Source organism: Prionailurus bengalensis, chromosome A3 (assembly GCF_016509475.1).
Source record: "Prionailurus bengalensis isolate Pbe53 chromosome A3, Fcat_Pben_1.1_paternal_pri, whole genome shotgun sequence".
Lineage (NCBI taxonomy): Eukaryota > Metazoa > Chordata > Mammalia > Carnivora > Felidae > Prionailurus > Prionailurus bengalensis.
In genome coordinates, this window is record NC_057354.1 from 66,902,896 (window position 1) to 66,915,515 (window position 12,620).

Consider the following 12,620-nt stretch of genomic DNA (forward strand, 5'->3'; position numbering starts at 1 on the left):
AGAACCCAATTTTATTAGCTACTATTCCCTTTTGAAAGTTTAAAGGTGTGCTTTGTAACCTGTATGTGCAAATCTGAAAAATGTATGTAAAAATATGATGTTTACATTTGCAATTGAATCAGTGCTTTTAAAATTTGAATGCAAGATAACACTGTTTTTCCATTTCATTTTTTAAAAAATTAAACATTTTATTTCAAAGTAATCTCTACACCCAATATGGGGCTCAAACCACAACCCCAAGATCAAGAATCACATGCTCTACTCACCGAGCTAGGCAGGCACCCAGCCCTCCATTTCATTTTTTTAATTGATTTTTTTTTTATTTTAGAGAGTGAGGGAGAGAGAGTTCTAGCAGGGGAGGAGGCAGAGATAGAGAGAGAAAGAATCCCAAGCAGTCTCCACACTCAGCATGGCTCCCGATATGGGGCTTGATCTTGACCTTGTGATCATGACCTAAGCCAAAATCAAGAGTCAAATGTTCAACCGACTGAGCCACCCAGGCATCCCCTTCCTTTTCATTTTTGATCCAGATTTTAATCAACAATCCATAGTTACAGGATATTTAGAGTCATTTTATGGAAAAATCAATGATTATCATGATTATGATGCTAAAGTCCTTCAAGAACTGTTGGGGCATCTGAGTGGCTCAGTTGGTTAAGTGTCCGGCTTCGGCTCAGGTCCTGATCTCATGGTTCGTGACTTTGAGCCCCACATCACGCTCTCTGCTGACAGCTCAGAGCATGGAGCCTGCTTCAGATCCTGTGTCTCCCTTTCTCTCTGCCCCTCTTCTGCTCGTGCTCTCTGTCTCTCAAAAATGAATAAATGTTTAAAAAAAAAACAACTATTGAACTATTGAAGGCTATTGGTTGCTTAAGTTTGGCTGTCACCATGGTCCTTGGACTCTTGGTGACTCTCCTGTTTAATACCATGGGTGGTCAGTTGTCTCAGAAAATGCCTCATGTTAACGGCTTCCTATCAGCTTCTGATCAGGTTGAAATATGTAGTGTCACCCACTGACTTGACACAAAAGTGAAGAAACTTGACCCTTTAGTTGACTTGTGCAGTCTTACAGAGAGATTTCTAATCTTTTTGAAATATTGAAAATAGGCCAAGGATCCTTTATTTTGAAATGACTGATGTAGAACAGTCTCTACATTTTACAGATAAATATATTGATAGAGAATTAACTTTCCAAGGTCAGTATTTGTAGCTAATAATACTGCTCTCCTATGTGGTATAGCTAGTCAGAGAAAATACAATGTGCAACCAATAGGTAGGCATTTTGGCAGGATGTAGAAATTTAAGTTTACAATTGACAGGATTATCAATTTGGATATCTTAATTATTGTGTGTGTATAAATCCAGCTGCCAAATTTCAAGTAGGCTTCATACCTGGTGCAGAGCCCAATGTGGGGCTTGAACTCAAAACCCTGAGCTTAAGACCTGAGCAGAGATTAAGAGTTGGATGCCTAACTGACTGAATGACTTAGGCGCCCCTCCAGCTGTCAGATTTCAAACTGAAAGTCTTTTTTGCCCAAGTGTCCTGAAAATAATTGGAAAACTAGGGAGGATACTTTATAGAAAATAAGGTAATAGTAATTGGAATATATTGTTATAAGCAATTTTTTTTCCAACAGTAATTGGAATATATTGTTAGGAACAATTTTTTTGGGTAACTCTTGTTTGCTATGAAATTTTTTAAGTGCATTCAACAATTCTTCAAATTTTTCTTTATTTTTGTTAAGGCTTCTCCAGGTAATCTTTCTCAGTTTGAAGACATTCTCTTTGGTAACAACGATATGTCAGCTTCCATTGGTGTTGTGGGTGTTAAAATATCTACAGTTGATGGCCAAAGACAGGTCGGTGTTGGGTATGTTGACTCCATACAGAGGAAGCTAGGACTTTGTGAGTTCCCTGATAACGATCAGTTCTCCAATCTGGAGGCTCTCCTAATTCAGATTGGACCAAAGGAATGTGTTTTACCAGGAGGAGAGACTGCTGGAGACATGGGAAAGCTGAGGCAGGTAAGGGAATCAAGTCTAGTGATGGAGAACCTAAGCCTAGGAAAGGTTCTAATTAACATGCTATTTTATTTAAGAAAAAAAATAATTTAAAAGTCAAATATTTTTGTATTTAATTACAGTAATGTTTTATATTGAGGATTATCTTGATGTTTATCTTTCACAGAAACTTTGTATATTTAAGAGGATTGTAGAACAAGTTGTTTCTTGTTTTACTTCAGATCCTTCCTCCCTCCCTCCCTCCCTCCCTCCCTCCCTCCCTGAAAGAGTAACAGAATGCCATCTTGAAGGGATCACAGCTGATGAAAGGAATGCTTTCACAGTTGTGAGGGGAGGTGATTGAGGTCCACTTAAAAAAAACCAATTTATTACTGTATTTAGCATGGATTTATCAAATAAATAAGATGCAGATCTTCAGTTTAAGATAGTTTAAGTGGGACCTTTAGCCTCTTATTTCATTGAGTCTTTTTAGAAAATTCTGATTATACTGTTTGATTATACTGTTTGTGTAAGTATATGATTTATTTAGGTATTTAAGGGATATTGTATCCTTGAAGGATTCTTTTCTTTTTGTGGGCTTCAGATACCATAAGAACTGCTTGGGAAATAGGAAATATATAATGGGCATTGTTAGCATAGATAGTATCTAAACAACTTTCCACAAGTATTATTCTGTTAAGAGGTTTTTACTATTGGGACTATTTTTGGGGTGGGGGTGCTATTTTTAAAAACCTTTATATGAACATACTTTTAAATTACATGACAACTTAGTTTATAGATTTTAAAAATATGTGTTAGTATGTATGTCTTCCCAGTGTCTTGCACATTGTATAGAAACTTAATGTGGGTCAATAATTTAAGTTGTTCTTACTATACTTGTCAGTGATATGATTTTTTCTCATTTCTTTTTTTATTTTCCTCAAAGTAATTTAAATTATTTTTTGTAAAATAGGTTATTCAGAGAGGAGGAATTCTGATCACAGAAAGAAAAAGAGGTGACTTTTTTACAAAAGATATTTATCAGGACCTCAACCGGTTGTTGAAAGGCAAAAAGGGAGAGCAGATGAATAGTGCTGTCTTGCCAGAAATGGAGAATCAGGTATGTGGATTATAATGTGAATTTACTCTTAAATTATAATCATGGCTTTTGGAAAGCTACTTCTTTCATATCTCTCCAAAGTGTTAACTGTGAATCACTGATATTAATTAAGCTTATTTTTACTGTGATTAAACTTTTTTTTTTTTTTAATTTTTTTTTTTCAACGTTTATTTTTGGGACAGAGAGAGACAGAGCATGAACGGGGGAGGGGCAGAGAGAGAGGGAGACACAGAATCGGAAGCAGGCTCCAGGCTCTGAGCCATCAGCCCAGAGCCCGACGCGGGGCTCGAACTCACGAACCGCGAGATCGTGACCTGAGCCGAAGTCGGACGCTCAACCGACTGAGCCACCCAGGCGCCCCATAAACTTTTGAAAAACTTGAGGAAATGAGTAGAAAAACTGAAACATAACCTTAAATATAATTGCATTATATTTACATAACATATATCCTTGGACCAAGAAAGAGTTTTATTGATTTCACAGGAAAGAGCCTGATTAATGTCACTTAAGTGGATGAGATAGCATAGTGGTTGTAGGGGGGAAAAAGACCTTTCAGAGCTTTATAATGTACAAGTTGTAGAGTCTTTAATAAATTACTTCATCTTTCTTTTTTTTTAAGTTTTTTAAATGTTTATTCATTTTTGAGAGACAGAGACAGAACATAAGCAGGAGTGGGGCAGAGAGAGAGGGAGACACAGAATCGGAAGCAGGCTCCAGGCTCTGAGCTGTCAGCACAGAGCCTGACACGTGGCTCAAACCCATGAACCATGAGATCATGACCTGAGCTGAAGCCTAATCAACTGAGCCACCCAGGAGCCTCAATTACTTTATCTTTCTGAGAGGCAGTTTCATTATTTGTTAAATACATAATAGGTCTTATAGGATTGTTGGGGAGATCAGGAATAAAAGTGAAAGTATATATATGTATATAGCACATAATGCATAATAAATACTACATTTAAACAGTTTGGCTAAAAAATCGGCAGATTATGTATGTGTAGTGGTAGAAATGAATATGGAAACAATGTAACTTTTATGGGATTTTCAGTGGTTGATGTGTTTCTTTGTTCAAATTTTCAAGGTCGGTGTGGCTTGAGATGTATTTTTATGGTAAAATATTGGAAGCTCTTGACAGGATATTTGTGGGTCACTGATAAGTAACATGGAAAATTCTGTTGTATACTTAAAAAGACAGGACAAGCTGTTAAACTTAGAATTCCCAAAGTAGATTTCAAACTAGAATGAACTGGGACTGTTAATGACTGTCATGATTTTGTGGTTATTGCTTATCATGTAATAGTTTAATTCCTATAAACTCCGTAATTCTTTTACTTTTTGTGTGTGTAACATAATCAAAAGCCAGTATGTATGAGCAGTAATACTGGTATTAGAAACTTACCTCTTGAAAATGTGAAGAAGCTTTTAGGGCTACAAAAAGTTTTTATCTGTGCTTCCTGATGACACTGCAGGAAGTGCAGTGCTGGAGTTTGTCAAGGACAGGTAGATGACTGTTTTCAGTTAGGGAAAGCAGGTACATTTCACAAGTCTAGTATCAAATACATTTTAATATGTAGGATTTGTCGTTGGGCTATTGGTTTGATGTCCTGAACTACTTATGTTACAATAATAACAGATTATTTAAATTTTTTATTATTTAAATATACATGTAGGAAAGTACATATATCCTAAGTGTATAACTGAATTTTCATGAATTGCAAATCCCCAGATAACCAGCACCTGTGAAGCAGAATAGAGTATCAGGACCTCAGACCTTTTTTAGGCTTCCTTTCAGTCATTACCTCAAGGGTAACCATCGTTCTTACCTCTGCTAGCATAGACTAGTTTGGCCTGTTTTTGTAGTTTACATTAGTGGAATCATATGGTTTATATTCTTTTGTGCCTGGTTTCTTTTGTTCAGTATTGTTTGTAAGTTTTACCCATATTGTCATGTGTCACAGTTGATTGTGCTTATATCTTTGGTTGTGTAGTATTCCATAGGGGTGAACATGCCAAACTTCATTCATTTTACTCTTGATAGGCATTTCAGTCATTTCTACTTTTGGCTATTATAAATAATACTATTCTAACAGTAAATTTTCACTTTCTAAAACTCATTTTTTAACCTTAAGAGATTTATTTAAACTTTGTCTGATTTTCTTGGTTTGGATTGAGAAGGAACACAAAGGGAAATGATAGTGTTCAGAATTTATTTTCATTTTGCCATTTGTTTTTTAAATACCTCTAGGATTTGTTTATATATGTTTTTATATATACTCTATAGAGAGTGAGGGAGACAGAATCCAAAGCAGGCTCTAGGCTCTAAGCTGTCAGCACAGAGCCCGGTGCAGGGCTCAAATCCACAAACTGTGGGATCATAACCTGAGCCGAAGTTGGGACACTCAACCAGCTGCACCCCTAGAATCTTTAATTAAAAATTTTTTTTTTTTTAATTCTTAATCTTAGGTTGCAGCTTCATCATTGTCTGCAGTAATCAAGTTTTTAGAACTCTTATCAGATGATTCAAACTTTGGACAGTTTGAACTGACTACTTTTGACTTCAGTCAGTACATGAGGTTGGATATTGCAGCAGTCAGAGCCCTTAACCTTTTCCAGGTAAAAAATAACATGTCTTAAAAAACTTAATGCTTAAAAAATGTTTCCTTTATTCTATGCTGAGGAATATTATTAAGGAGCTTAAATATTTTGAAATATTATATGTAGACATGCAGCTTTAAATTACTATATTTTTCTAGGTGCAAGCTATATAAATAGTATTTGTCCTGGCTTTATGAATAATTTTATTATATTAATAGCAGTTCTTAAAAAATTAATTTTAGGAAGTTTTACGTCTAAAACTACAGTAATTACAAAGTAATTTTGGTTTGGGGGAAAATACACAGCAGAAAAATCTAGATTAATAGGTTGAAAGTTTGATTTTAGGAAGAGGAGCTTTTTTTTTTTATTTATTTTTATTTATTTTTATTTTTTACGTTTATTTATTTTTGAGACAGAGAGAGACAGACCTGCATGAACGGGGGAGGGTCAGAGAGAGAGGGAGACACAGAATCTGATACAGGCTCCAGGCTCTGAGCTGTGAGCACAGAGCCCGACGCGGGGCTCGAACTCACGGACTGTGAGATCATGACCTGAGCCGAAGTCAGTCGCCCGACCGACTGAGCCACCCAGGCGCCCCAAGGAGCTTTTTGTTTTAAGAAAAAATTATTTTATACACATTTTACTTAAATAAATTAAAAAATATTTTTTTTTAAGTTTATTTTGAAAGAGAGAGGCAAGAGAGCATGAGTTGGATAGGGGTGGGGGTTGGGAGGTGAGAATCCCAAGCAGGCTCCACACTGTGCAGAGCCTGATGTGGGGTTCTAACTGTGAGATCATGACTTGAGCCTAAACCAAGAGTTGCACGCTTAACTGACTGAGCCCCCCAGGCGCTCCCCAGAAACCTTTTTATTAAGTTTATTTATTTTGAGAGAGAGGGAGAATGTACACAAACGGGGAGGAGGGGAGAGGGAATCCCAAACAGGCTCTGCACTGGCAGCGCAGAGCCTGATATGAGGCTCAAACTCACGAACCATGAGCTCGTGACCTGAGCTGAAACCCAGAGTTAGATGTCCAACTGACTGAGCCACCCAGACGCTCCTGCACATCTTACTTTAATAGCCACCAAGACAACTGTTTCATTTCCTCTAATGGACTCTGTCTACCAATTATGTTGGCCTTCAACATATGGCCATAGCAATACATATGAGTATGTATCATGCATTTATACACACATGCACACATTCTAAAGCACCATGAGACACAGGCTACACTTTCACACAACTGGGGGCCTCTCATGTGCAATTGATCACTGGTTTGCTTTACTCAAGACTTTAATGGGCTTGGTCTGGCCGTTAGTCCCAGTTCTCCAGAGAGGAGTTAGGATGACATAATGAGTCACAACACTTTGGACATCATAAAAGAATGGAAATAGGCTAAATGTGAGATGGCATCTTGAAGCCTCCACTTTGACCATGTGGATTCAAAATACTCAGGTGCTGTAGTATAGACTGACCCCCAGCCTGACAGTAAGCCGGCTGAGGAAGAGGAACTTCTGTGCAAATTTCTCATTTAATATCTGAAGAATATAAGTGTTCTTGTTCCCAAAATTATTTAATTATTTTTCGTAGCACAGTAAAGTTTTCACTAATGAGCATGCTATTCTTTTTTGTTTTTTGTTTACTAGGGTTCTGTTGAAGATACCACTGGCTCTCAGTCTCTGGCTGCATTGCTAAATAAATGCAAAACCCCTCAAGGACAAAGACTGGTTAACCAGTGGATTAAGCAGCCTCTCATGGATAAGAACAGAATAGAAGAGAGGTATATTACTAATGTACACTTCTGTAAGCTTTGGGTAACTTCTAATTACTCCACAGGATTATGCCATTTACTCTAATATGCAAATTTGCTCCTGTATTTTTGCATGTGACTGCACAGAGAGCTAGCTACATAGTGATAAGAGTAGTAATGATTTAGATTGATTTGATAACTTATTTTACTATTTTTTTTTTTCACTATAAAAAAGTAAAGTTTTATCAGAGAGATGGATGGATAGTGTTTCAGAACATAAACTTAGGAGCGTGAGTACCTTGATGCAAGTTACGTCTCTAGCGCTTATTAGCTGTGTTATCTTGGGACAGTTACTCAACCTCTGTGTTGCAGTTTCTTCCCTTTTAAAATGACAGTAATGACACACCTATTTTGTAGGGTTGTTATGAAGATTGGATAATTTAGTATATATAAAGTGCTTTGATGAGGGTGTAGCACATAGGAAGCACTTCCTCTTAATTATTTTGGAAAGGGTTTTAAGGCAACCTAAACATTTATTTCAGAAAGTCACTTTAATTGAAAAAATGAAAGGTTCTATAATTCTGCTACTTGAATATGATTAACATTTGGGTATATTTTATTTTTATCTTTTGTTTTATATATGGGTTATAAGACTTTAAAAGAAGTATACATAAGAATATAAATGCTAAGTGTTGCAGCTTGGTGGATTTTCACAAAGTGAACACATCAGTGTAACAACAGTCAAATCAAGAAACAACATAAGTAGCATCCTAGTGACTCTCCTGGAATCTCCTGCTAGTTACTACCCCTCCTCACTTCGAAGTAATCACTGTCCTTCTAACATCATAGATTAATTCGTTTTGCCTGTTTTTTGAACTTTATATAAATGGAGGCATTTTAAATGACTTTTTTTTTAATGTTTATTTTTTGAGAGAGACAGAGCACAAGGGGGGTGGCGACAGAGAGAGAGAGGGAAACACTGAATCTGAAGCAGGCTCCAGGCTTGGAGCTATCAGCCTAGAGTCCGCCGTGAGGCTCGAACTCACAAACCGCGAGATCATGATCTGAGCTGAAGTCAGATACTTAACCAACTGAGCCACCCAGGCACCCCTAAATGGAGTCATTTTAGATGATGCACTCTTGTATTAATCTTTTTTTTTAAACATAGTTGTAAATCTTAATATAGTTATGTGCCCCAATTTTTCCCACTTATACGTCAATTTTCATAAGCATTTTTTACTGTTGCTGTTTTATTTTCTCATTCAACATTCTTTTTTTTTTTTTGAAGTTTATTTATTTACTTTGAGAGAGGAGAGAGTGTGAGCGGGGAGGGGCAGAGAGAGGAGGAGAGAGAATCCGAAGCAGGCTCATACTGTTAGTGCATAGCACAGTACTGGGCTATATCTTGTGAACTGTGAGATCAACCTGAGCCAAAACCAAGAGTCGGTTGCTTAACTGACTGAGCCACCCAGACACCCCTCATTCAATCAACATTTTTAGTTTTTACTAAGTACACAATATTTTATTGACAAGATGTACTTTATTTTACCTTTATCCATAATTAAGTTCTTTTTTTTAATGCATTTATTTTTATTTTTTTAGAGAGAGTCAGCAGGGGAAATTGGCAGAGGGAGGGAGAGAGAGAATCTCAAGCAGGCTCCACACTCAGCACAGAGCCTGATGGCAGGGCTGATCCCATGACCCTGGGATCATGACCTGAGATGAAATCAAGAGCTGGATGCTCAACTGACTGGGCCACCTAGATGTCCCAATAGTTAGGTTATTTCTAATGGCCTTATTTTGTACCTAATGTTTTCCATTTGGCAAATTAAGTGACACTGCCAGAATGGGTAAAAGATTCAATTTTTTTATGGCTACGATGTCAAATCATTCAAGAATTTGTTGAATACCTACTGAATGCTGATAATATACAAAAGCATAATGATCTTTTGACTATTTGGGACATTGCCAGACATACATAAAATAGTTGATCGGTATCATAAGACACCCTGTAAATAATTACCAAACTGAGTGTTAATCCTGTGGATTCAAAGAGCATTACAATAAAAATAACTCAGGAGGTTAGTGGTTTGTGGACGTGCTGGTATTTTATTGAAAATGCCAAAGTTGAGGGGTATCTGGCTGGTTCAGTTGGTAGAACATGTGACTCTTGATTTCAGGGTTGTGACTTCAGGCCCCACACTGGGCATGGAGACTGCTTAAAAAACAGACAGACAAAAAACAAGGAAATGCAGAAGTTGAGATGCTATGGTGACTTTCTGAAGTCAGGTTTACTGGGAAGAAGAGTGGGATTTAGTAACTTAAAATAAGAAATAGGAAGGATTAGATAATCGCAAGTAATTAAAGCGGTTTACAGTTTTTAATTTTAATTATTTGTGAATAAGTAATAACATGTATACGTTTCAAGATTCAAACAGAACAGAAGGTTACACAGTGGTAATTCTCCTCTTGTCCCCCAGTTCCCTGGGATCTCTTTCTCAGGGCCTCTATGTTCGACAGCTCAAGGGACACATTTCTTACTGTACTGTATGTGAGTTGCCATCGTTGCCCTGGGAACAATCAGTCTTAATCAGCTTTTGAGTATCATTTAATGGAGAGTCTTTCTATAAACAAGCAAAATTTTATGCTATTGTCTCTCATCTTTTAGTGTTTTGTTTTGTTTTTTTAGAAAAATTAGGTAATTTAACTCTCAAGCGCTAGGTCATTGGTTATATTTTTAACCTTGGTCTCCTGTGAACAGAGCAAGTGACACTTGTCCCCTTCTGGCTTAACAACTAGAGCACGTATGTATTAAGACTCTTCTGAAACCTGAGATGTCATTTTTATATTATTTACCACAGTAACAAATTACTTTAGAAGATATGAAAATTAGATTTTTTTAGAGGATAAAGGTTTCTTCACAGCACATAGCAATAATTTCCAAAATCTGGTAGTCTATAAGGCTTATTAATTAGAAATAGGAGGGGCGCTTGGGTGGCGCAGTTGGTTAAGCATCCGACTTCAGCCAGGTCACGATCTCGCGGTCCGTGAGTTCGAGCCCCGCGTCAGGCTCTGGGCTGATGGCTCAGAGCCTGGAGCCCGTTTCCGATTCTGTGTCTCCCTCTCTCTCTGCCCGTCCCCCGTTCATGCTCTGTTTCTCTCTGTCCCAAAAATAAATAAACGTTGAAAAAAAAAATTAAAAAAAAAAAAAAGAAATAGGATTTGCAAGGATGCCTTTATGAGTCAGAATATGATCTATTTTTCTGTACCTGTAAGGTGAGAAGAAATATTTTCTCCTTTTCATCTTGGTGAGAAATTTTTTGTTTGCCAGCAAGTATAAAAGCCCTTGGTTTTCAAGACCAAATGCTGAAATTCACAGATTAGGAGGAGAAAGTTATACTCCTTATACAGGTTCTTATTTGGACAGTCCCCTTGTTTTATTTCCCTTTCTCAGTTCTGTCTGCTGCGATACCTCTGGCTTCCTAGTTTACACCTTCAGGGTTCTCAGGGCGAATTCATTACCCCCTTCTCTGAGCATGTAGGATTGATCTCTTCAGGGTAACAGTAAAATCAAATTTTCTGTTTCTTACTGTCAACATTGTTATGGGATGATTCACAAAAGAGTAAGTAGTGGAAGTCTGTAAGTGAAGAGTTTATTTAATTTTCTTTTTTAAATACATTTTATTTTATTTTTTAATAAACTCTACCCCCAGCATGGGGCTTGAACTCATGACCCTGAGATCAAGAGTTGTATGCTCTACTGATTGAGCCAGCCAGGTGCCCCAAGAGTTCATTTTAGGGGCACCTGGGTGCCTCAGTTGGTTGAGCGTCTGACTGTGGCTCGGATTATGATCTCGGGGTTGTTGGGTTTGAGCTCTGCATTGGGCTCTGCTGATAGGTCAGAGTCTGGAGCCTGCTTTGGATTCTGTGTCTCCTTCTCTCCCTGCCCCTCTCCTGCTCATGTTCTGTCTCTCAAAAATAAATAAACGTTAAAAATTTTTTAAAATTTTGTTGCTGTTGGGTGAATTCTGTTAAGGAAGGAAAAGTTTTCATTTTTCTTTTTTCATTAGAGGAGAGGTAGGGACAGATGTGATAAGATCTGAGTTTGGTGCATACATCTTATCAAGGACAGTAGCCCAGTTGATAGGTTCAGGAATAATGATGAAAATGGGATTACTTTTAGGTTATTACCAAGCTCTTAGGAGAAGGAGGATGATAAGACTGGTATCTACTTTGTGTCTGGCACTTTGCTAAGCATCTGCTATTCATCAGCTCTGATGTGGTGGGATTGGTTTTAAAGCCAGGCTGGCCTGACTCCAGAGCCCTTGCACTTAATTGCTATACTGTATTTATTGCTTCTATCAATGGTATTTAATTTGATCCAAATTGGATTTTAACACCAGAAAGGAAGCATATTATTTTGGTTTTTATTTAAATTAAATCCATGGAATTGCTTTATATGTTGTCATGCTCATGTTTCCATTCACTAAAACCTACTTGCACAGAGACTACAAATGCTGCTTATTTTTAGCTAATGGCTTAAATACTTTTTATCTCCAGTGAGAATGATAAGTTATTACCTTTTAGGAGTGAGTATCTAGGTGTTTCTTCTTTTTTGTACTTTATCTAACAAATTAGGAGTTATAATAACTGCCATCTTTTGCCTTGTTGCTTCTGAGAGAGCAAGAAGGGTCATCCTACTGGAGTCATCTAAAAAAAATTGGCCAGGGATGCCTAGCTGGCTCAGTTGGTAGAGTGTTCAACTCTTGATCTCAGAGTAGTGAGTACTAGCCCCACATTGTGGACAGAATTTACTTTAAAAAAACACAGAAGTGTATATATAGAAAAAATTCAGCCAGGATTCTCCTTGCCACATTTGCATAAACCTGCCTGATACAGTCCAGAAATACGGCCTCAATATGTGCCAGTAGTGTTTCCATCAGTATGTAAAGGATACTGGCTTCATTAAGTTGGGTTAAGTGAACTTCCTTGAGTGTGTCATCCACGGTACCCATCTTACTGCAGATGTTCAGGATACCTACCCTAGTGCTAGCTAGCTCTTTGTACATAAATTAAAAATACTTGAATTAAAAAAAGAACTATTCATATTACTATTTTTTCCACTTGTTTTCTTTTCTTTTTTTTTTTTTTTTAAG

General features: G+C 37.2%; 1 protein-coding gene across 1 annotated transcript in view; it reads left to right on the top strand.

Annotated features, from left to right (window-relative positions):
• Positions 1-12,620, top strand: part of MSH2 (mutS homolog 2) — an 81,823-nt gene that overhangs the window by 13,298 nt on the left and 55,905 nt on the right. Inside the window, exons 3-6 of the mRNA XM_043603330.1 lie at positions 1,746-2,024; positions 2,974-3,120; positions 5,584-5,733; positions 7,361-7,494. Of these exons, the coding sequence (XP_043459265.1) occupies positions 1,746-2,024; positions 2,974-3,120; positions 5,584-5,733; positions 7,361-7,494 (710 nt within the window). The remainder of the gene's footprint in view (positions 1-1,745; positions 2,025-2,973; positions 3,121-5,583; positions 5,734-7,360; positions 7,495-12,620) is intronic.